Source organism: Columba livia, chromosome 13, assembly GCF_036013475.1.
Source record: "Columba livia isolate bColLiv1 breed racing homer chromosome 13, bColLiv1.pat.W.v2, whole genome shotgun sequence".
NCBI lineage: Eukaryota > Metazoa > Chordata > Aves > Columbiformes > Columbidae > Columba > Columba livia.
The window spans coordinates 15849556-15876544 of NC_088614.1; the positions used below are offsets into that span (position 1 = coordinate 15849556).

Genomic DNA, 26989 nt, shown 5'->3' on the forward strand with positions numbered 1-26989 from the left:
AGGATTTTAGCTGCAGATACTATTCCTTATCTCTCTCTAAAAATGAGGATAAAGCAAGAAAAGCAAATAGCACATGAATATATTTATGATCAACTTTTAAAAAAATTATCCTGAAGCTTAAGGGCATGACTCCATACTAATGTATTTGCAGATAGCTTGTTTACTTATCATATGCTGGCACCCTCGGTCTCATATACCATACCAGCTGCATAAACAAGTTATATATTCAAATATGAGCACTGCACAAATGCTTTCAACAACAGACATTGCAAATACAAAGATAGAGGATTTCTTTTGCACACTTTAATGTAAAGGTTTTCGTTTACAAAATATTTCTTTAAGGTTCAGCACCAACTGCTATGGAAGATACACAAAAAAATCTGTTTTCCAGCACCGTTAGTGAAGCGTTACGCAGCACACAATCTTTCTTGGCATTTGAGACTCTTTATCTGTCACGCACATCTTGGCTCTGCGGCGTAAACGGGATCGTAGCACAGAGAGCACAGTTGGTGCTGAAGACCAGACACACACACCATATGCATTTGGGGTTTCTTATGTGTTTGAAGTGATGGGAGTGGGAAGGTCTGCTCACCTGCGACTGGCTCTGGGCAGGTCCCCTGGGCTGAACACCCATTAGCAACTGAGGCACAGCAGACCTGCTCCTGACAGCTCTCCCAGCTGTTTTTCACCCAAAAGAAAACCAGCACATGCAGCGCAGGCCTGGTCCCTGTGTCTGAGCACAGCCCTGCAGCTGGGGACAAGCAGATCTGCTTCAGAAACGCACTACTGACCCGAACTAACACACCCATATGGAAACACCTCCAGCCCGTTCCTGCCAAGAGCTGCAAGTCCAATCACCCTCATGGGAAGCATCTTTACCACAGTCCCAAGGTGAAGGCAGGAAAGATGCTTTAAGAGCAATGCTTACAGAAGCAATGTGTACCCACCAGGTAAATGCTACAGCTAGCCAGAAATTGTTTATAACGATTCAGTCAGATTACCTAGGTGGCTTCAAAACAATTTACACAAAACTCCGAGCCACGGGCAAAGCAAATGAGCCTTCCTGTAGAAGCTATTCTTTTCTTCCCAAGGATAAGCAGTTGAAAGATCTGGCATTAAAGCACCAAATTCGGGATTTAAAACTAAGCGCTGTGGGGAGGTGCGGATCACTGGCAGCTCTGCTGCCTTCCTGAAGGTCAGCGCCTCTGAAAACCACCGCACATGGGGACGCCGATGTCTGCCCTCAGGCAGCCAACCTGAAAAATTCTCCAAGAGATTTCTCTGTAACTATTTTTATCCTGTTAATAATTTGCCTCTAACTAGTGCCAAAGATGTGTTTGTTACAGAAAAAATTGCGTGAAGCAGTGGAAAAGCTGCAAATTAACACCACTGAGAATGCAGACAGTAGGAAGAGATTCACATTACTAGGAAAGGAAAAAATGTCCCCAACATACGTTTTGGATTAGCAAACACCCTGAAAACAAATGACTAGAAAAAAGAGAAAGAGGAGGAATGTCAGCAATATTTTAAGAATAGGACTAAGCTGAGCACCAAGCATTACAAAAAGTGCAGCTATCAGCTGTACATTAAGAACATCTAAAGAACCAACAGACCATTAACAAAACCAGCATACTATTTCCATCAGAAGGAAGCACTAATAGCCTTCTCTCCACTTTTTCATCTTAGAGATGAAATCTTCAAATGTTGTACTGAAAAGAAAAAAAAGAAAACCAGACACAATAAGAATCCTAACCTTATCCAGAAAGCTTAACCTATGGTGATCCTCGGATGAAGGAAAGCGTTTTATTGCACTATGTTAATCACTGGTACCGTATTCTGAGAGCTGTCACTTGCCTGGAGACATCTGTCAAGAAGATGTGAACCTAAGTCTAAGGTGCCACAGTATCAAGTAGCAGCTGACAATGGCTTCTGCGGTCATTGGAGATACTGATGCCTTCACCGCCACCAAACTCCAGTTGGAAACTGGTGACCGGGCAGCACAGTGAATGTAACTCAACCTTGGCTTGCCCTTTGTAAAAATAGTTACTTGTTACACGAAGACACTGCAATGAGTAATTGATTAGCATTTGAACACTACTCAGAAGTCAATGCTTTGTAGAGTAGTGCTACATGTATCCAAGGATGTTTATCAAACGCTACCATTCTCATTTAATTGCACTTACGTCCCATCTACTGGAGCTTCAAAACACTTACAAGTTGACAATGGCTGAAAGCATCACTAACTGCAGGACTAACCTTGCTATGCGACGACCTGTAATACTAATATGTGTCTTTTATTATTCTGAAGTGACTGGAGAGTGAACACATGCAAGTGAATACATAAAGCATATTTGGTCACACCAAATATTCATTCACCGTCTCCTGAAGAGTGTAACAGAGACACCAACAAATGCATGCACTCAACGTGTGCCAAGTGATTTATTTCTGTACTGAAATATAGTATTGATTACTCTTTATTTTCAGCTTAGTGAGCATCTTTTCTAAAATCTGAATAACAAGCTTGGTTTTTATTTAAAAGCACGATTCTCTTCTATGGAAATTATTATCAGGCCTATAATCTAAAAAGGAAAGATCCTGTCAAAATATCACAGTTTTAAGCGTCAGGAAACCAACAAAACTCAGCCTGAATACAATAAAACATAACTATCCAAAAATCCTAATTGCAAAAGCTATTTTTAATCATAAATGTAGTTAAGTGTAATATTTACAATGCATGATATTTTCATGGCAATAAAAAATGCTTATTATTTTTGCCATTATTATGTTAATTGAATTCATCAAATAGATGTACTCACATTCCTTTTATTAGGACCTAGCTTAAAACTTAGCATTATTCATTCTTACTTCATCGCTCGTAGTCAGAATCTACCAATTTACAGGCAAAGGCCTTTGTATTATATCTTATGCAATGATATATTTTTTTTAACCAAGTTTGTCTGCACTTTTAATTGTAGCGGAAGGATACGCTGCCAGCTCCCAACCACACCAGTGAGTCACAATATTGTTGGGAGCTTGCATCTCAAGGGCAGCCCTTCTCCATCTGTTACATCTTCTGACAGCTCAGAGGTGGCTCAAACACGGCCCCAGCGCCTGTCACACTCTCCAGCGTGGTGGGACGGGACACCCAGGAATCTCCTGCCATCACCCACTTCTGAACAACTGTTGGGACTTTCCTCCTCCTGGGTTCTCGGAGCCACGTCACACAAGTTTGGGGTTTTTCAGCCCTGTGGAGAGTTTAGTCCGTCCCCACAGAGTCACAAGGACCCGCTACACAAGCATACGGTACATGTTTCAGTAGGTTTAGCAAAGCCATCGATGTTCTGTAGCACCCAAACTAGACCCTGCAGCACAGGTTCTGATTCAGTGTAGGTGAATGTGAAGTCTGTATGGCTGTGAAACACTGTACACAGAGAGAGCTTGATTTTACCTTCACAGCCTGTGACAATACCATAGAGATGGGGTCTCGTTTCAACAGGATGTTAATTCTCATGTTATATGATGGTACTTGAAGGAGGAAACTTTTCAGACAATACAGATGCACAATTTGCCATAAAACTGCTCACGCTCCTACTGCAATTTTGCATATAAATTGGAAAATTGCATTTACAAATAAGCAATTAAGTAAACAGCAGAAAGAAGCAAAGATGCTAATTGTCCTTATTGCCTCCAAAGCAATATAACATCATTGTCACTAATGTAAAAAATATTTTTATAAGTGTATGTGACTTCAGTGTAGGGAAAATGAGTAGCAGCAGATCTACAAGTGGAACATATATATCAACATACATGCCTCATCGAACTGTCATGTTTCTCTGATTAGATTAATTCCACTGACTAAAGATTAATCTCTGCACAAAGCACACAGCTGTCCTTCAACATGTATCCTACACTATTCTCCTGAAATTCCTGCAGCTGTGGGGAGAACTTTCACAATGTATTCCCAAACACAATACCTTCAACATTAGCTGTTCAGAAAGAAAAAGAGAGCACAAAATGCCAAAAAGATTAGTTTAATCACATCCTAACATTTGAGGCAAAGAATATTGAGAACGATATGAAATACTTAAGGTGTATTTCGAAGAGAGTATTTTTGAGCAACAAAGAACAGCTCTAAAGCCCTTCTCCATAATGCCATTTAATGAAAAAGCCAATTGCAGCACAGATGTGACTATAAACATGATCTTGGCAGCAGCAGCAGTCATTGGGGAATCTCTTGAGTGTAGCAGAGTCTGTAACTGAGATATTTCCTTAAGACACAGTGCTGGTTGCCCTTCTTTGGCTTTTCCAGAGGAAACCATTCAAAACTCACTCTGGTAACACTTGCAAACACATCATGTGCCTAAGAGGAACAATTTTACAAATATGCAGGGAGAAAGTGACCACAAAGACTGCAATAGCTCAGTATAACCCATTGACTCACCTGCCGCAGATGCAAGTGTAGGAAGTGTGACGCATGCCACCTCGAGTGTAGCAGTAGTGCTGGAACAGGCTGCAAAGAAAAGAAACGTGGTAATTAATAATATATTCAAAACCAGCACAAGACAGGGAGGAAAGCAAGTCTCGCTTGAGTACAGCTGTGCTGGTGCAAGCGCCCAGCTCCCTGATGAGGCTCTCTGCCCGTTTCTGCTCGGCTAAGCACTCAAATTCACCCACATCCACAGCTCAGCATCCTCCTGAGCATCACGCGATTTCCACAAAGCCCACTAAGCAACTGTGCAGCAGAGCAGAGGGGCTCCAGTGTGGCTCAGTAACTGCAAATGTCCAATTCCTTAACAACTCAACACAGAAACGCAAATTATTGTTGGCAAAAGGTATTAATAGTTCATCTGACCATAGAACAAACAGGATGGTAACAATTAAATGCTGAAGCTGGCCAAACTCTCCCAAGTGGAGCTGAGAAAACCACTTGCTGCATTTCAGGTACACAATCACATCCATTACTTTGAACCCTGACGCCTTCAGTCTATGGCGTGTAGATTCGGCAAAAGTGAAGTCCAACCAACCCTCCACAGGGCAAAGCTCTTCTTCAAAGTAATTTCAGCAGAAGCTCTCTCATTTTTACCACCTCAACGATATGCTCTGCTAAAGCTGAACTAAATATGTCTGTGTATGCGTGAAGCCTGAACCGCATGTTGCACAGCCTCCTCTCCCGCCGAGCCAGCAGAGCTCTCCCATTGCATCGAGCCAGGCACCTTCTGCCAGCACCACACTCCACGCTGGAATGGATGGGCTCATGTTTTCCTGTCTGTAGCCTGACACTGCGAAAACCTAAGACTACTCCATTCTGGATTCTGGTACCTAAATACCATTATGATCCTCCCCTGCCCAAAGATGGGGAAAAAAAAATAACACAGACTCAATTCCAACAGCAAGAAGATAATGTAATAACATTAAGCTGAGTCCTCAATAACCTATAAAGAACACCACAATACAATATTGTTTGCTTTTGTGTATGCGACGGACAGGGAAGGGAAAGAAAAGCAGCCTCGGGCTCTCCAACAGTTTCCTCTTGCAATGCTGTCCTGTTGGATGAGCTGTTTGGCCTTAAAACCATTAAAACATTTTCATCTTCACTGTCAAAGTCCCCTTCACATGTGGGCAGATGTGTCCAAAGCACAATTAATATAGGATTAGGTGCTTTAAAGGCGAAGCACATATCATGGATCCTTTTATTCTTTTTGAAATACGCTCTAATTACAATCCGATTCCCTTTAATACTGAATGAATTGCAAAAACTCATTTGTTGTAATACTGAAATAATTTCATTAACACAGTGATAATGGTGCTATTCAAGGAACAGTGGTGTTGTGATTCTGTCCTTCTGCAGCAGCAACCCAAAGAACACAATTCAAATCCTTTGAAGGATATTAAAGACATTACATGCTTGTAAATCCACACCAGATTTTAAAATTACACAAAATGGTGGGGTTTAAAGAGAAACAAAACAAAACATACAAATACACAAGGAAAAAGAAAAGCTCACATTTAGAGACTTCCTAGGGAGCCCCAGTGTATAAAATCTCTTTTCTGCTCAAAATGCTGTGGTTTTACAAGGTAGAAATACTAATTGGTATTGCCCCGGAAACCAGGAATGGCCATGAGCAGGTCAAACAACAGAGAAGCTGAGGAGAAACTCAGTGAGAGCACAGTAGAGACATCACTAAATTGAGCTAATAAAGTTTATCACCTAAACTGTCATTTGCTCCGATGTAGACATTTCACATGAAACCAAGTTAGCTGTGCTTTTCCTTAGCGTGCCGCAGGCAGGGTTTGCTCTGTAAGACATGACACTATGCACAAGCATTGTGTGCAGTAACATATTACACCGTTATATATGTACAGTTATATTTCAGGAAGCAACTTTTAGTATACTTTATAGACCCTTCACCTTAAATGATTGAATAAACTATCTCCTCTAGACAGAAACTTTCAGTAACCTTCTGAAGAGCTTTAAAAATGAAATAATGAAGGTTGTAAACATCTTTCCATCAGCAGTGATGCAGGGATACCAGGGTTTATTTTTCCATATGACAACTGATCACATATTCATGGTTGCAATTTATATGAAACTGTGCAGCCGAGTAATAGTATTCACCTTTTGCAGTACTCCCTGATTAGCAGTAAAAAGTGGTAAATAAATTAAGACATGCTTCATATAATCCAGCTGCTGCCTGAACTTTGTTTCTGTTTTCTAAGAAAATAACCTGATTGTTTCATCCAACATCATGGGCTTTCTTTTAAGAGCAAGCAAGAAGTGGTGGTTTTGCGACTGAACTCAAGATAGCACAGCTTTGCCAGGTAATGAGTTTTCTTCTAGAAAAAACACTCATATCACTTTTTTGAACTTATTTTTCCAGGCTATGATTCATCAGAAACATGTTCATGCAGCTGAGAAAAAAATCCAGCATTTCTCTCAGAGACAGGTAACATCCTCGTATACACGCCTTATCTAAGCGAAGGATTGCGTATCCCTTTGATGGCAAACGCTGGTTTTCAAAGCTGAAAAACGTGTCTCTAGAATTAGAGAAGCTGACAGCACTTTGTAGTTAAATTCTGGTTCCACTAGACTTCTTCACACCAGGATTTCACCATCTACACACTGCAAGAACCTTTATCCAAAAGTGAGATACAAAAGCATGAAGTCTGAAATAGTTGGATGGAATATCATTTAATCTGGCACTCCACATGTATTTCAAATATCGCATCTTGAACTTTGCCTGGTTTTTATGATTGGAGGATATGTGTCTTTAGGCAGTTTTACGCTGGTGCTCAATGCCTTGCCGTGAGCTTTTAATGCAGCCAACAGATACGAAAGTTAAGCACCTCTTTCTCTTTTTCTTCTTTCATGGGTTTCAAAGCTTCCCGTCATGTTTTATGCAATATTTCCCTGGAGGGTGTATGTACCACTTATCATGCACATACTACCTTGCTGGTGTACACAGACCAGCCATCCGTGTATTCACATGTCAGATGTTACCTTTTAAACACATACAGCTTTGTTTGAGCTGGCATGGGTTTTGCATAGCTTGTGAAACTTCTTTTTTCTAATGTAGAGGTACACCCTGGGTTTGGCACTTTTTGTTTTTGCCAAAAACATCAGCTTCTTTAACCGATTGACAACGTGTGGAGATTGAAGGTAGTTTAAAAACTGCACCGTTTTTTCCATTAACTTAAAAAAGAGCAAGTATTAGACACCATTGACTCAAGTAAACCTCCCATAAGCGCAAATTTGCTGAGGGACAAGCCAATGTTATCCCCGCTGCTCTGCTGAGTCTTGACAGCCTTATTGACTATACTGACTTGAGAGAGAAGAAAACTCCGCCTTCAGAAACAATGGGTTCTTCGTCATTAGGAATGACAGAAAAAGTACATTCTTGCTGTTTTTGAGATCTCGTGGAGTGTCGCATACATACTTCAAAACAGCCTAAAAAGCCACTAAAGTAAAACCTTCTATGAATAGTCTTTCTGACAAATTATAAGAACCTCTCTGACAATGGTGCTTGTGTCTGATGATCATCTTTGGTCCAGTTTCTGCTGCTACCTAATGCACACTGACAATTACAATCAGATCTGTGCTATGAATGTAAATTGAATCAAAGAAAGTAGTTTAACATCAACAGTTTTTCTAATTTAAGTGGATTTACAGAATAAAAGTACTTAGAGCAGGAGGGATAGAAACCATCTGCAATGACTTCCCTAACACTTTATCCTTATTTTCAATCTTCCTCAGCACTAGAACACAACATACACATGCGCACTCAGCAGAGTGTGATTTTTATTTCCCAAAAGTAATCTCTAATTTCAATTCTCATCAGCTCTTCTAGAGTTACAACAAATACTTATAAGAAACCCACACTTTGTATTCTCAGCTATCCACTCCCCAAACCAAGACACTTCTAGATCAAAAAGGTTCCATTTCTAAGTGAAAATCCAACTCAGTATTTTGGCCTACATCTTACAAAACGGGTAGAGACCGTAATTACACATCATACAGTAAGTACGGAGAAAAGAGAGATAGAGAGGTGACAAAAAGAGGCGAGGCTAACTGATAAAAGCCCTATTAAGAACTTAAGCCAAGTTTCTATATCACTGCCCAATACATCTTCTGAGGGTCCCTCTACCCCATCTCACATCCTCAGTGATTACAGTGAAGTGCTGCAGAACAAGACGCGCACATCACTTGGGGATGGAGGAACAATTACGCATTCCAAGGCTTCTGATGAAGGAGGATCAAAGCCACTGAATAACCCTGTTCATTATTCCCAGATACCGGAGCCACGTCAAGAATACCTGTTGGATACTGGTAGTTCAGGAACCAGATTTTTAGACTGTGTATCAGAGAGATCTGCTGTGAGAAATGCAACTTGCCTTGTGAAGCATACAATGTACAAAAGAGTCAAGGACACTCAGGTCACTATCTCATTGAGGTGTTTATACTGAAAACATATATTTATATAAAAAAAAAATTTCACACTAGATCACTCACTGTTTTGAGGTTGTTTCAGATCCACAATAATTTCCTCAGTGTACCTTTGAGAAAGTTGCTTCCTAATAAAAAGAAACCTTTACACACTTCAAAAATGGTATTCTTTGAACACAGCCCTTGAGACTTGCCTTGAAATGCAAGCAGGTGGTTTTGAACTATAAATTGGAAACCACAGCAGCTTAAGGGAGTTCTGTACAGAACTTGGAGGATTTTCTGTAGTGTGGTGGGGTTTTTTTCATTTTTTTTTCCGTTCTTTTATTTTTTTTTTTAAATGAATACAGTTGGAGTATGTAGGTGAATATCTATTAGTTATCTGTGCACTGAATTACCTTTGAATTACAACTAGAATGTGCCCTTATGCTTTTGTACAGTGTAAATATCAAGCGCAGCCATGTGACAGGCTAAAACCCAAAGCTTTTCTAAAGAATTCACAAAAGGCCAAATTCTCCAAAGCTGATCTCTCTATTGATACCAGGAATGAAAGCCATTGTTCTTATCATTTAGACACGTAACTATCTTCACATGAGAAAACTATAAAACCCAAATAACACACTATTGTTAAACCACAGTAAATATAATTTGTCCAAGATATCTAAAGTCTTTATAATTAGCATTAAACTAGGCTGGAAGAACCGCACATGCAAGAAAGAAAAGGAGGTGCCATCAACAGCCACCAGTGGACACACGAGCAAGGCGAGTGAGGCTTTCTCTAATCCCACACTAGACACTGTGAGGCTCTTAAATACTGAGCATTTTCCTTTGTTAACCAATTTACCCTGGTAATGTCATTTATTTTCTACGGACAACTAGATGCTTTCAGGCTCAGTTTATCTAATCGTATTTTCATTTAGTTCACAACACAACGCTGCAGTATTGCATAACACATCTGAGGTTGTTTTACCACAAAAAAGGCTAAGTGCTTCATTGCAAAAAGTAAAGAAGGGGAGTGGAGAAGAGCAGGAGATGTAATCCAGTTTACTATTAATGAATAAATAGTGGATTACAAACTTGCAGCAGAACAAGAAAGTTAGCTCTATGAGCAGATGAGCAAAGGTTCCTTTTATAACTCGTAAACAATATCATTAAAGATTTACAAAAGCAGTGTTATTATGTAAGTAGTCTACATGACTGGAAATTGTTTAGAGCAGAGCTTAGTGCCCTGGAAACAAACCCACTTCTATGCACTGACATCTTAAACCTAACTGTTTACCCTGCTTCTAATGAAAACGTTAGAGATTCAAACCGTTGGCTGGGTTACTTTGCACGCTCATGGAACAGAGCTGCTGCAGCTTACTATCAACCAAAACACTAAAGTAGCTAAACTCTGAAGCATCTCTATTTCAAATTGTCTTAATTTGCATCTGCACTGTTTGATGGATGTATTTTTATTACCACTATTTCACACGAATCAAGATCTACCCCAGCATTTTGCAAGCCTAAAATTTTTGAATAATTTTTGCGATAGAGAACAAAGCAACAAGATGACTCCATGATACATTGGCAGGTTAAGAATGTCCCCTTCTCCTTCCAGATAGATTGATGTTTCTTCTAACAGCTCTTTCTGAATTTAAATCTTTTTTTTTTTCCATGATGAGGAAAGGGCAAGAGTTTTAATAGACATAGTTTTAAATGAAGATTTAAAGAAGTGCATATACCCACTCTCACTTGATTTGTCTTTCATCTAATTCTATGCTGGTGTGAAAATTCTCTGTCTTACTCTGAAAATTCATCAAAATACGTGTTTTCACAGAAGTTCAGCTCACACATTTAATTAGCAATGTTCAAATGAAAACAATTATTATGTAAGTCTATACCCTCATACTCAGGTGCTGCTTTTCTAGAAGACTGGCAAGACAACTGAACAGGTACCTTAGAAACAGGAGAATTGTCAGAGTTCTCTGTAAATATGCCTTTTCAATAAGTCAATCTTTACATTGACACTCAAGAAGCCTTTTAAGAAAGTCTTCAAGTGTGGTTGTCAAATTATTATTTTCCTGAAACGTTCAACTAAGAAAATTCACCTGTCATTTGTCAAAATTGTTTGATTTATCTCCATAAAAACTCGTTGACTTACGGATTCAATATTATGACTACTGAACTGTCGAAATCATTGTAGTTAGGGTTCCATACCAACTGAGCTAAGATATTCGCAGTACAAACCTGCACAGATTTTAATGTTAATTCCAGAGCTGCTGCGTCTGCCGATGGGCTGGTATAGAGAACACTAACAGGGGTTACCCAAAGGACTGTATCAGAGCTCCAGAGAGTCAAAGAACCAGCATTAACTGACAGAACAAGCATAAATAGCACAAGAGATTGCCATCGCTGAGATTGCAGCTATGATTAGACAACTGTGAGTAATTAACAGAATTGATGTGAATAAGGGTCCCTGCAGCTGGCAGAGGCGCCGTCCCCGGGCGCAGCCCCGGAGCGCACCGCACCGCAGCACAACTGCCCAACAGCCGCTGCTCAACACGGCACCGCGGGGACACGGCTGCAGAGCACGTGTTCAAGGTGGGAACTGGTTCTCCTCCCGCACCGCGGTAACGTCACCTTCCGCACGCTGCTCCACGCCAGCCGTCAGCATCTGCTGTGTCTCGGCAGCTGACAGCAGCAGGATCTCCTCCCGTGCTGCTCCCATGCAGCAACGTGGCAGCTCTGACACCTTGAATCCTGCATTTATTTTTTTATTTATCCGTTTTCTACAGCAGAAGGGTTTTTAAAGGAGCGTTCCATCTTCACCAAGTACACAACTGGAAAGCACATCCCACTCCCGCACTACAGAGTGATGATCATTAAGACAGGTCTCCATTTTATTTCTTCGCCGATGCTAAAGTCTACTTGGAGTCACATTCAGTAGTAACAAGGCAGAACTAAGTTCTGCACTGGTCTAAATTTCATACTTAATCTAATATTATGGAAAGAGATGGCATCAATTTTTCTTAAGACTCATTGCTCCATTTCCAGCCCTAATAATTCTAGATCTCGACTGGCATATTTTAAATTAAATTTTTTGCAGTTTAAACCTACTTATCAACAGCTAATTAATGAGGTCTAAATCCTTTGATGACAGAATGATTAAACCGCGTTTTAACTAATCCATCTTTAATTAAAATGCTGCCAGCAAACCATTTCTGGATATGTAAAAAGGACACATTTATAGATGCTCACTCTTTAACTATGCATTATGTAAAGCCAATAATTAGAAGAACTCATGATTTCAATTATATTTTAATTACTGTTACACATAAAACATGCTTTAATAGATGTAATGCAATACATTTTCTTTCCTTACAACACACTAATCATTCCTATTGGGGTGACAACCAAACAAAAGAAAGTTTAATATATGCACTAGTACAGGAATCTTGTTTTAGCTTTGAGCCAATTCTCCCTCCATTTCTTCTTTGCAGCAGAAAGGTACTTAATTATCTCTAAACCTTAAACCCAAATGAATCCCTATAAATCCCTGTTCAAACTTTAAAAGGAGATTAGCAGCAACTGACCGTAATAAAGATAAATGCTTCATCCGTATTATTATACTTGCATGTCTCCAAGTTTCTTCAAATCAAAATATGAGGCTACTAAAAAACCTGCTAGTAAAGAAAAAATATAAGATGACGTCTCTACCGATTTTCCTACTTCTTTCCTTTACAATTTCAGGAAACAACATGAGCCAACAGATGCTTTAGCAATTCCAAGAGCCATCAATTTTAATTTATTTAGGGTATCCTTTACCTCCACCTGGGAGGGGCAGGCAGGTACATGAACATAAAGTGGTGTCTGCAGCCAGCTCCCCATTACCTGCATTAATGGGAGGTGGAGACTTATAAATATGAAATTGATGGAAGTTTAACTGCTCTTTACTATGGCTAAATCAGTTTTTAATGCAAATATGGAACAAACGATTTCTTTCTGAATCACAGATCGCTGTTCGGGAACACTCAGCATCCCGTAGCAATACAACCTTTAAAATTGCATGTTACTACAATAGATATTTTTTACTGAGACAACCTGAAATTCCATAAATTACAGTTATTAAACATGTTTCTAAACTCTGCATGTTCCAAGTAGTTTTATAACACAGAAATTCAGTCTTAGGGTTTTGCTGCCTTCAGTGATCTGAATCTGGCATGAGGAAACTAATAAGCTTATGGCCAAAGCCTGCTTAATTTACTCATTAAATTGTACTCTACAAATATTCAAAAAGTTGTATTATGTTATTTCTACTGACTCCGATATGTTAAATTTAATTTTCATAAGCTGATTTCTACTATTTGGATAGATTAATGAAATTGCTGATATTTCAGTTTATTTCAACTTTTCTCTAGGAAAAAAAAATAGCATTCAGCAAACTCTGATAGTAAGATGCTTTCACATCACAAGCGCCTATGATGAAGTCACTGAACATACTGATATTGAAATATCCGCACAACAAGACTTAAGCTGTTGCATAGTTTGATTTATATAAATCCCCTCCTCTCGTTTCCCTCTTTGTCTATTCCTGCTTACAGAGCAAACTCTTGTGGGCAGGGAATATATTTTACTACCTTACAAAGTGTATTGTCCATTTATATTCTGAGTAAACAACAGCTTATTATGAAGAGTATATGAACTGTATCTCCTTGAGAGAGAGCCTATCTGGAAGGGTAATTTTGAATATTTATGTATTCGCACATAACAGATATCAAGAATGAATGCTGATGTGGCAACGCACTTTATCAAGGCTTATCAAAAGTACTCCTTACTTTTAAAAAGATTACAGGAGATCTACTTTGAAAACAACCAACTAACCTCCCTCTTAAATTTACTATGTATGGCATTAAATTGCTGCTCCACCACGTCAGGAGTGCAGTTGTGCCAACACAAGTGACAAGCAGATAAAGGAGACCGTCCCTCCTCACATCACCTGTCCTCCCAACTAGGTTACTGTTTTTACTGTCTCTTACAGTGCCTCCCAATATGACGCCAAGGACAAATACGTTTAAGGACTGCATGTGTAGTAATATTAAATAAGAAGAAATATTCAAGAAGAAATATTTTAGCTGTTAGAAGCGCCAGGGAAGGACAGTAATAAGGCCAATACCAGAAATAACATTATGATAGAAGCTAATCAGATATAGATAGATAGATAGATAGATAGATAGATAGATAGACAGATAGATAGATAGATAGACAGACAGACAGACAGATAGATAGATAGATAGATAGACAGATAGATAGATAGACGAAGGCAACAGCTTGTCTTACTTGATGTATTTAAATGCTAACTATAGTAACTGCTTTTGTTTTAAGATGGCACTTTGGCCAGCAAGTGCTATGATTTCTGTCTGCAGAGCCTCTGCCGCAGCCAGGGCACAGCATGCCAACACCAGCTGCACACTTGCTTTCATGTTGAATGAGTCTTGTACGCTGGAGTAACGCGGAAAGGGAACGGTAACCAACGTTTTCTTGGGGGGATACTTTTTTGGAGGAGCTCATGCCAGACAGTTTTACCTCCCAGAAGGCAGAACTCTGCCAGCCCGCCTGGATCTCCCACACGCTCTCCGGAGTAACGCAAGCGCATTGCTGCTTCCATAGCAGAGAACACGCAACTCAATATTGAACGTCTGGTGAAGTATTTCCGAATCATCTAGTTAACTCCAGAACACTATCCAAACTTTTCTTAAAATTGCTTTTTTCCTTTTCCCCAGAAGCCTAGGGTAAGATGGTATGTTTGGCTGGGTCTGCCCCCAGATGTTGTATCGTCAAAAGAAAAGGAAGTTTTCCTGGCTTGTGCAGAGAAATGACAGATCAGAGATGTCCTTCCCTAATCTTTCTGACCATGCTTCAAGGGTCCTGGTCATATAAAATGAGTGAATAGCTGCCCAGAGGACTACACCATTTACCACAAATTACTTCTTTATGGAAGAATCAATTTTATATTCTCCTGAATTTCAAACACTTGCCTCTTCAATCCAATGGAATTACTCCATTGAGAGTCAAGCCTGAGATAGATGACTCCAAGGATCTACTCTTGGGGCTTTTTTAACTGTCTGTTATAAAAATCCAGAGGGGACTTTTAAGTCTCTGAAAAAGACTCTGAGTAAAGAAAACATGTATCAACACTTTAACATTATATGGCTAAAAGTGTCCAGATTAATCTGTTGAGTTGCCAACAATCTTCTGTCCCAGCAGACCAGAAAGCTAAATTCAAGTCCATCTGATACAATAGAACTAGAAAGTGTTAAGAGACAGAAGAGGCCACGCTCCCCTGCATGGCGCCCTGGAAACTCCAACAAACGTGTTTTTCTGCTCAAGCAGGGGGAAATTTGCAAAGCTGAAATCAAGGGAATAAAGCTTTAAAAACAGATTAACTAATTTCAACTCCTACGAAAATAATACGCAACTTTCAAAACAAATACTATTGCAAGACATGGGGAACAAAATTAAATGCGTTCAGCAGAGATGATTCAAACAGCTCCTGAGCTCTTGAAGTCTCAAGAAGAAATCCATAATGCTGATTGTGGTTCCCTTAGTCCACGGTGCAGAGTACGAATCATCATTCAGGGGAAAGCGAAGGGAAAGTGCACCCTACACAGAACTTCCAACAATTCAAGCTGTCACGCAAGGCTTGACAAATCCACTTGCCTGCTCCTAAGTGACACACCGAAAATTGCTCAGCTCAGTGCTCATCAGTTTCTGCAGATCTACTGCTTTTATTAGAAAGAATGAAAACCATAAGGATTAGAAAGATGACATCAATCAGCTATAAATGAGCCTAACATTTCACTGCATGCCTAAAACTCTGAGGATGTTTCGCTTACTCCACTCCTGGCACCAGCAGAACCTTCACTAGCAGCAAATAAAACAATAATTCCAGCAGTTGGCCAACAGTAGAACTTTTGGATCTGTCAAAAAAATGAAAGAAGAAGTTTTGTCCTGATGCTGCACATATACTTAGGGCTCAAAACGGCTTGTGTCAAGATGTGAAACTGCATAGCAAAGCCACATCTGCCGGGAGGACCAGTCATGGTCTTGCAGCAAAACGGCATCACGTGTTCTCTCTGTAGAGAAGGTTTGTTACCCCCAACCCAGGGCTCCTCAGGGGCAGGATTTGCGGGACAGCAGCTCCCAGACCAACCCCTCGAGGTTCACATTGCTTCCTGCTGATGTAGATGAGCAAGGAATCACATCCCCAAAGACACTGGCAAAAGATCTACACAGCCATGCTGCCCCAAAGCACGGCACAGGGTGTAATGTAACCCACATCCGAGCAGCAGTGGGTTGGTCTCTTAAAATTCTCAACACTTATTTCCTGTCTTGCAAATCCCCATAACAGGGTTATGAGCATATCCAACACACAGTCCAGGATGCCTACAAGCCATAGGCCCTTGCTCTGCCAGGAATATAAAAGTGTTTTAAATACTTCTTCATTCAGCTGGCAATTATCTTTTCGCTAGTATATTATACCTTTCATCTCCTTCTGGAGGTGCCTAGACACGGAAGCGGTAAACCGCTTTCACTGGACTCAGTGAACTTATGAGGTATTAACAGAAATGTGGACTTTATTTGCCATTCCTCACTGACAGAGCAAGTATCAGATGAGATTAGTGCTGAAACCCCATATGCAGGCTATAGGAGCCGCCACTCTCACCATCAGATTTGACGGATCTCCACAAACACAAGCCCAAGAGATCTGGCTCACACCTCAAGCACCAGACAAAGGACCAAGACCAGGGGTATGTCAGAAGACCAGGACATGCTGTTGAAGACAATGTCACGTCAGAGGGCAGTGAGGGCTGCTGAATTCTCTGAATTCAGGGTAAAGCTTAGGAAACATTGCCTAAGTAGTTACTTAGGTAAATCTTTGCCAAAATAAGATGGTTTTCAATTTAAAAAGCACTGATTTTGTAAAAAGGTGGAATTAACCATTTCTCTTGTTTACGGATTATATCTTACATATATTCCTCGGTATATATTTGAGTTTGGCTTCACCAAACAGCTACACATTGGGGCTTTTTGTTTAAGCACCCAAGTAGTCCCCAGCAGTACCTGAACACTCTTTAAGGGAGTTGCTGTATTTACCAAAATGACTATTCTTGGATAATTCAGTGTATAGGCACTTGTATTTCTCAAGGGAAAAGTATTCCTTGCCATGGCTTCCAAAATGTAGCTGACATTAGAATACATTAGCTGTGACTTTCTACACAGGCATCTGATACAAAAGTACTATAAAGAGAGATTTGAAAAATATTACCTTGGACTAGATTCATTCCCCCGAGGTAATTAAGCCTTTGTTCTGATGCATACATAAAAAGCTCATTAGCTGTTTCTGAGAGAGTTTCACTACACAGAAGACATGTTCAGTTGTTTGCAAACTCTCATGTCTCAGTTATTTCCAGATCACAAGTCCAGTATCCCGTAGCTTTCAACTAAATTCTTTGTTCTTAAACTTATGACCTCACTCTTGTCTATATTAAAAAAAAATTAATAAGCTCAGCTAATCAAATGATCCAGATCTTACTACTCAACCCTCCTATCACTTTGATGACCTACTAACTCTCAAAAGTCTGCAGCTATATCATTTATTTGGATCTAGAAATCACTTCTGAGAAGTCAAATACCATCAGATTTAATACCAACTCGTTTGCAACCCCACTTGTGAAAAAAGAACAAGCGTTAGAAGATGACTTGCTCCCAACAACTACTTCTGTCAGTTGGCCATGTTTTAATCAATTTAATGTGTACCTTATTAATATTGTATACAACTAATCAGAATGTTGTGTGATAATAAGTCAAATGCATTACTGAAGGCTAAGTATATTACAGCCATGGAGTTAACTTTATCAACTAAATGTAATCTAATTTAAAAAATTAAATTCAGTTTTCTTTAATAAGATGTCCTTCATAACACCACATTAACTCAAATTAATTAAATACTCGTCCTTCACTACTGGAACCTCATATCAGCACTGTCATAGTTACCAAATAAGCTTCCATCATCAGGAACTGAGCCTTGCATCTCCCATGACCCAAGTTATTCCTTTTCCCTCTGCCCCAAGTATTAATCAGAACCAGATGATCTGCTAAAATTTAAACTACTTTTTAGATCTTCTACATTGCATACTTCTATCAATATTAAAATAGTTAGGAAACAGTAACAGCAAACTAAGATCATTTTCTCATGAAATGAATGTGCTGTTTCTCACTTTTAATACTACAGACACTGGAGAAGAAATGGAAGCGTTAAATGAGATCTGTCTATATCATGAATTCATTTAATAAAGCTAATCACGAAATGATTTTTATATTCCACAAGATAAATGTGATATACTAAAACAACTGGTAGCTAAAAAGCTAATTTTAATTCTTCACTTTTCAAGTATATTTTAAACTGTACTTTTTAAAGGACTACTTATTTAACTACAGATGTCAGTTGGCTGGTAATTCTACCAAACAGATGACTTTTTCCCTTCATTTTTGAGTTCAGTTACTTTTATTTGTCCCCAAGTATTCAGCAGAAACCAGTTACATCAATAAAAAAATGTCAATTTTGATCTGCCTCACGAGATGCAACAACTCCAGATAGATTTTCAGTCAGAAGACGGGGTGACTAGAACAGCTATTATTAACAGCCATTAGACAGAGTGGCAGCACCAGAAGACAGCTCCCTAGATTTAGGCCAGATTAAGTGGATACTGTACGCAGACAGACCTTCAAGCACTGTAAATAACTTTAAAACTCCATATTGTGGTCGAACTCTCTCTGCTGTCAGAACTGGTTAGGTCACATCACATGAGATGGTTTACAGCAAAGTGACAAGCACTTTGCTAAACCGCAAACTGGATATCGCTTATCATAATAAATTAAAATTACTTAATACAGGTACGTGAGCAAAGGTCTACAAGAACGAGTGAGGTAAAGGAGATTGTTTGACATAGAACTAATCAGAAAATCACTATGGGAAAGGAGAAAATACAGCAGCTTTGCTAGAGATATTACTGGCTTTTAAATAACATTTTCTGCTTCTTTCCTGTGCCATCAAATCATTCCTTGGTTTTCTGCCATCTGTGCTTAAAATCGACTAGTCAAATAGAAATAATTTTTAACCGGGCAGATGCCCAAGTTTCATGACAGATAACGCATCATGGGTAAATACCCAGTTCTCATGAGGCAGAGACATCAGTAGTGTTCACATTCAGAAAGGAAGCAAAGCAAACCTTTGCAACACAGATGTTAGATGGCAGTTTCTGATTTTGTTTAACAAAATGTGCAGTGATCACGACAGCATTTAACTTTTCTTTTCCTTTCCTATTAGTGTTTCATCCTGTTTCTGACACATTTGCCGCCATCCATCTCAAACACAAATCAAAAAAACCATAAACTATACAGCAATATAAAACTAAAAAGGAGTCCAAGCCCATATAAACTTAACCCAAAACAGCTATTGGAGAAAGGCTCAAGTGATCTCAGAAATGCTGCCACTTATTATCATGTTCAAAGCCCCCCTTCTTGCCCTCTGAAGCTCCAGGTTTGTATTCTGTAGCGCTGCGGTATTCATAACAGAACAAACAATGGGAAAATTACTTTTACTTAATATTTTATGCTTTTATGGTAATTACCACTGTGACCTTCAAGAGAGACCAGCCCATGCAGCGGCAGTGGGGAGGAGGACAGCAAGCGGATTGCGCAAACTTCTGCCATTCCCTTCCAACAGGAGCATCTCTTTATGCCCCTCCTGGGTTGTTAGGAAGGCTTTTAAATCAAGACTAGCTGAGAAGATTTAAGGTCACTTCAGAAAGCATCTAAATATATAGTGGAAATTTAAGCCCACATCTCCAAAATACTAAAGCACTTATTCATACTCTATCCAAAATGATACAGTTGCCTTTAAAAGCTTAAATGCAATTGAAAAGGCACTACAAAGGTGGTACAACAGCACTTTTGAAAATTAAAACCAATGTCTTTCCTTACGTTAGCAGCAGCCCCTTTGATAATCTAAGCCGAAAGGAATCCAATATATTTTTTGCTCTGCAGCCTTACTTTTAATTCCCTGTTAGCCTGGATAACAAAAACAGATGGATCCATTTCACTTGCAGCTTCATGTGCACCAGGTGAGCTCGCCAGCACCCAGCACAGCCCGAGCCTGCCTTTGGGAAAGCAAAGCATCGTCAGGCAAGTGAACTGAATTATTTCTACTAGTCTTAATTAGGAAAAAAGGGAAAGGAGAGGCTTATGGACAACACAGTGGTGGGAAGAACACACATTTTTAATTTCTCTTTTTGAATTTCTAATAATTGCAACTGAAAATGGTCACCTTTGTTAAAATGCACACAATCTGGTAAGAAACTGCAGTTCTCTAAACTATTTTGTTTACTTTCCTACAAAATAATCAGTGCAATAAAACTGCTATAAATTGCTGCAAGTCATATTTTCCAAGTGTACAATCATTCAGATTTTCATCTTCTTGATCACAGCAGTCAAAACAAGAGTGAGATGCACAAAGCTCACCCGCAGCTAAAGAAAAGAGGTATTTTTTTCTGTGCTCTATTATTTGTATTATATATTTTATTACGTTTCTCTTGAGTGAGTTTCCTACATAGCCTTGCAAAACTCCTTTTCCAAGATTTTGGAGAGAATAAAGAAGTTTCACCTATTATATTTATTCCAGCTGCTTTCAGTACTTGCAGCAATTACCACACTGGGGTGAACTGCAATTTACAGGCTACCCAGACACATGTTCTTACTCCATCATTTACCAGCAGTTTAATTTTGTTTCGTTACCGTGTTAGGAATCTTTAAAAACAAGTCTACTGCTCCTTTAATTGATAATTTCCTGAGTTGTATTCTGCTTTTCACCTCTTAATGACTAAAAAGAACAAAAACCATCTTGTAACAAAAGTAAATCTGATTAGCTTTAACAGAAAACTGGAATTCAGCTGGCATGCTGACCAAATGTAAGGACGGAAGGTGTTCGCTGTATCTGAAAGGAAAGTGGGCCTTACAGGTGGCTTTTGGAGCAGACTGGAGTATTATCACAGAGGAGTAAGAGATCCAGCTGAGCTCGGCTGTTTGCTGTTACAGGCACCGTATGGAGAACTGGAGCTTCTGCCCGGTCTCCACAGAGAAGAGAAATAACGAAAGGAAAACAGGAGGTGGTCAAAGAGACTTGTTCAGCATCTCCTGGCAGAGCTCAGTATGGAAAAGCATTTTTAACTGTGGTCCGAGCCTCAGCCCCTGCGTCCGCTGATCCTCGTCCCAGCTGGTCTGCTGGCAGGGTCTGGGCTGGCACCTCGACTGACTTCTGTTCTTAGATGAGCATTTATTGCAATTCCAGCTTTCTGTCCTCACACGACAACTGTTGTGCTGGGCAAGTTCATCTACCCCCATTAATGAATTCCCTGTATTAGTATTACAAAAACAAGTATTTTCATAGCACAGAATGTATGGGGGAAAACCCTTCGTAAGGCTATGGATGGTCACACTGGCATTAGCGATGCCTTGATGCACTTGCAGTCCAGCAACAGTAATTTTTAGCCTCAGAGAAAATCACACATTTAGGCCAACATATAATTAATTTACTAAAGATTCTCAAGCACAACAAATCCTTAAATACAGAATACCAATAGACGTAACAGAAAACTAATCTGATACAGTTTCCTAGTTGGAAGAAGATAAAGTATACCATATTCTATGAACTACCTATTTTTGCTAGGAATAAAAATAATTATATAAGCCATACACAGCCTTTGAGTTCACTATCTACAACTACCAAACTATTACCTCTCTTCGAATCATCTTAGAATTAAAAGGAGGAATAAACAAACGAAAAAGCAAACAACCTCCTACCAATCTGATGAATTCCTAGTGGCCTCTCATACTCTCAAAAGTAAAATGCCATCCTTTTGCTTCCCATTTCTCACTCTCTTTTCCTAAAAACCCTGTTAACATGAAGAACGTGGTTTTGATTTTACAACTTCTTGATTTACTCCACATGGACTTTTTCCAATAACAGCAAGTACATGTAAAATTTGTCTGTGTAGATTCTTTGTTGGCTAAAGATCATGTCTATATTTTCTTGGGCTTGCTATTAGGTTTAGTAGCCTTATAAGCATTCCTCTTCCCTAATCCCTATGGACTTCTGTATCTTTCAACAAAGCCTCTTCGTAATCCTGCACTCCAACTTAGAGCAGCACCTGCTTTCTCTAATCACTCTGAAAATCAAGACCTTTGAATGTGATTATAGAGTTTTTTATATTGCCTAGACTTCTATGACAAGGTATCAGAACTACACGCCAAATCCCCATTAAATCTTTGTGTGCTCCTGAGGCATTTTCCTGCAATATACCCTTCCCACTGCTATTTCCTTGCACTGAAATCTGGGGTGTGCTGCTTTGTTCTCCCCAATTCAATGGTTCTCACCACTGTGCTGCAAGAAACAACCCACTGTTCACAGGCTGTATATGGCACACAAACGTGTTTTGCAGACCATGGACACGTGTAACAAACCCCTGGGCAGGAGTGACGCATCGTGGCAACAGTCAGACTCACCGATGTTCCCCTTCTCACCTCTGCAGATGTCTAGTTTGTTTAACAGTCCTCTGCCAGCCTCTTGCATGTACATCAGGAAGGATAATTGGGGAATAATGGGGTCTTGCCAAGAAAAATTTGGCAAAGTTCCCGTGTCTCCTCTTCCCAGAACTGCGACTGTAAGACTGGGACTGCAAGAACCATCAGAAGCTGCTAAAAACCCCACAGGGCGCTGCTGCTCCAAGGGCCTTTTGAGAGAGACGCATTTCATACCTGTAACAACAACTCTGCTAAAGCCTGTAAGACTTTGCGCTCCATCAGGGCTTATGTAAAGGAATTCTAAATATTAGAGAGATACACCCCCTATAAGCTGAAATACATACAAATAATACTTTATACATAAAAAGAACCTGGGTAGAGCACTTGAACTTCATTCTTCTTTCACCCACACAGCCTTTCTGATTATATCCCAACTTTCAGACTTTCCATGATCAGTATTTCTAATAACTCCACTGGCAATGAAAACACATTTTGGAAGCTAACTAGTGCTATTTAGAAAATAACAGTATTCCTTTTGGTCTCCTTCCACCCTGCTGGTATAGACCCTCATTAACGAAGGTTTTGACAGCCTGTCTATCTGTGGAAAGCCCTCCTGAATCTTTCTGCACTTTGCAATATTGAACAGAGCAAGCTCGGTGCCAAGTACCCAGATCTTGAAAACACTCCTGATAACTTCTTTTCTTTCAGAATTTAACCATTCAAAAAACTGCCGTTCTTCAGCTTTTAAGAGGCCTTAAATTCTCCCTGCAATAACAGATTGTCGTTACTGTATGCTTTTAGAAAGACAAAATGTTGAATGAGAACAAACAGATCAGGTTCTCTACTTCATTTCTTTACCAATCTGCTTTCACCACGACTTTCTGAACCATCCTTTCACAGGTTCATTACTGCCTGTTGTAATCTGCCCACAACATTTCTATGACACATATATCCCATATATCCCAAATAGTGGAACACCTTTCCTGTGTTATACACACCTGTGAGACACCTTTCCTTGTTTTAGTACATGGCACTCGTGGCTAAAAAGAGACTAAAAAGGACTGAAAAGATAAAAGTTAAGGAGGCAGGGAGGAGGAGGAGATAAGGATACTTGCAGACTTGCTCTCTGGTGCAATTTACACAGGAAAAAAGGAAAGAATAATAATAATAAAAAAGTAAAATAATAGATACCAGTTATTAGGCTGGTTCTTCTGAAATAGCACGTCTCCATAGATGGAAATGGCTGCCAGCCACGTATTTTTAAGCAAAAGAAACACGATATGAAAACTGAGAGGTTAAAAATGAAGTCGGAAATGTAAACTGGTGTCTAACGCCATTGTAAGCGTGGAAAGCAACAGAAGCTCCAGTTCCAGCCATGATTCTCCATGGACACACGTGTACAGGAGCCGCACCAGAGCTCTGCTCCCTGCCTCCAACTCCACACCAGCACTTGGAAACACAATCACAACTGGTACAGAACTTCCATGTTATGTTTTCTATACATCCCCTTGAGAAAAAAACAGTATGTACCATGCATTTAAAAAGCTGAATTTTGAGCAACATACACCAAGTCCAGAGTGCAATATGATTTAACATTTTCCTCTACTTTTAGAGGAATATCTTGCATGACAACAGTTTGAAGTGTTTGTTGAAGGAAGTGTCATTCCCATCCACAGTCCTCTTCTTCGGACAGTCACACCAGACCACTCTGTCACACCAAGAGGGAGCATGAGAGTTTCAAGGCTGACACTTTTTGCTGAGTCTTTTGCATAGGACCAAGCCTGTATTGTTTTGCTTTGTTTGTTTTGTGTGTGTTTTGTTTTGTTTTTTCCCTCCCCATTCTTACCAGAGTTCTTTATTTCATTATTCCTTAAAAATGTTCCTCAGCACAGACTGAAATCTCGTGTTGTTCAGCCTCATACCAGCAATGCCATGCAGGCTTTCTGAGTATATATCAGAGAGGCACACTTCTAGAGAGTTTAACAAATACTTTGTTCTAACAATACAAATCAGCAAGACTAGTGGCTTTAAAAAAGTGTTCTTGTTAGCAGTATGCTGCGTGAACATTACTTTTATCAAAACCATGTGCCAACTCGCCCTACAAATAAATTGCAACCTCATAAAATTGTCAAAATTGTCTCCCTTAGGAACAACAAACTTTGATTCACATGCACTTTCTGCACTGTAAAATATTTCATATTTTGTTTCTCCTATGTAAAGCATAATAGTCTACATAATTTGATTTATACTCTGGGGATCTGGTACATCTATTAACTATGTAAAAGACAACGCACCAAATATTTTACAGTTTACGCTCCAAGATTCCAATATTCCTGGTAGTGAAATAATGAACGGGTGTAGGCAAGAAAGCCTTGGGGGGAAAAAACACCAAAACCCAACAGCAAAAAATACTGTCTGCTGACTATTGCCAGCCTAAATCATTATAGAGCAAAGCAGGAGCTGGACTGGGGAATCATTAAAAGCTGATGGACGAGAAAAAAATCAGCTGCCTCATGAAGTAGTAGCTTTCTAGTACTGGGGTGGGGAAACCTCTTCATTCATGCCAATACCATTTACATTGAAATTAATATTCCTATGTGATATGAATGGAGAAAAATAATATTACTAATAAAACTTAATTTATTAATTTGAAATATGAATAGGAAATAACACTCGATAGATTGGTACTGTGGATGAAAACCTTACCTCAGTCTGCAAATTACTGATTTTGGGAATGGAGCTCATATGTGCAAGTTAATAGCCACTTCTCAAAAAAATCCCCCACAAGCCCTTGTTAAAAGTCACATCAGAAGAGTCTCACACGCACTGAAAACCCTGACATTATGTGTAGGTTAATATAAGGACACAGACATAGGAATATAGGACATTGACAGCACTCTGTGCACACAAGAGTTAATCCTCTACTTTTGAACAACCCTTTCTATTTTTCAGATGATGAAAATACAAGTAGTTTGGATTTTAATAATAAATTTTGCTGAATATTGGAAACAACTGCTATACCACACATACTAAAACTTTCAAGATCAGCAAGATCAGTTCTCCATTATATCCAAGTTATACTAATGTACCAAAAAAAGCCTGTGCCTGTGAACAGTAAACCCCCAGGTCCCCAAACACTAGTACTGCCCCCCGATGATAACAATGACAAACTACATCCACAGTTGCAGTACACCCAAAGCCTGTAACAGATTTAAAATTAAGCAATGCACCAAGGCAGCTATTAGTCTTTCCACTCAAGTGTCAACATCGAACAAATTAATGACTGAGCAGTCTCAACCAAATGGTGTCTTGACAATTACAAACTGCATCTCTAAATCCAAATTCCAGCGCAATATTCCTGAGTAAGTTTTCTGAACTGAAGTGATTTACTTTAGTAAGAAAATACTGCTGTGTGTGGTTCTGAAATGTTCTGCAAGCTATCACATCCACTTCACCATCCCATTCTTTAATGAGAGACACATACTGGAGATGAAAGAAAAGGAGATCAGAGCAGGAATTTGATATACAAGAGCTGAACGTTGCATCACACATGCAACCCTTGTCAAATTCCTCCAACTACACCCATCTATACATAATCTATAGCTAAGATGAAACCGAATATTCTCCAAGAACCAGCATGATGTGAACCGCATCTCAGCTTGAATCTACAAAGGAACTTGCCAATAGTTGAGATTTTTGCACACTATCATCCATTTTCAGCACAAACTCTTGGAATTAGAGAAAACAAGTAAGCAGACAGTAACAACTAATTGTATGGCTCTTCCCTTTCCCTTAGACGTTTATTTTTTCTCTTCAAAGCTTTATAGATTGATTGTAAAGCCATGCTGTAAATCAAAAGCAAGCCACTACTCATTACCTAGTTAGAATTTCCTGGGCTCTCACTGCAAAGCTATTTCTCTGCTGTTTGATCTCAAGGCCACCGGCAATGTCTACAAGCACACTACCTATCATGGCAGCTGATACACATATTTTCCCCACATCCCGTTTCAGCAGCTTGATGAATTTCCACCTGTTTTCAGTTCTAAGGAGAACCATCAAGAATAATGATTCATGGATTCAAAATAGTTGTTCAGGTTGAAAAAATAAAAATATATTTAAAAATAGCCAGGAGCGACTTAAAGAAAATGGAGTGCATGGTCTACTGGCGTAGACCAACCTGCCCAGCTGTGATGGCCTACGCTCCATCTGACAAATAAAGGAAGTAACGCACTTGTCTTTTTCTTGAAAGTGAAGATTTAGAACTACTGTTGCCACTGTAAAAGTTATCTCCCAGCAAGGAAAAATACATAAAAAGACATGTGCCTCCTGCTCATCCCTTCCAAATTCTTTCCTGATGTATGAAAGATGGCATGGGAAGTTTTATTTTCTGTGTGGGTTTTTATCTCTGAAACACCAGGAAAGATCAAGCCT

At 39.4% G+C, this 26989-nt stretch overlaps 1 protein-coding gene across 5 annotated transcripts in view; it reads right to left on the reverse strand.

Annotated features, from left to right (window-relative positions):
* The window catches only part of PEPD (peptidase D), a 227865-nt gene that overhangs the window by 53740 nt on the left and 147136 nt on the right, over positions 1-26989 (reverse strand). For all 5 annotated transcript variants that reach the window (XM_065028417.1, XM_065028413.1, XM_065028418.1 and 2 more), the window contains one exon: positions 4442-4510. In XM_065028417.1, coding sequence (XP_064884489.1) covers positions 4442-4510 — 69 coding nt within the window. The remainder of the gene's footprint in view (positions 1-4441; positions 4511-26989) is intronic.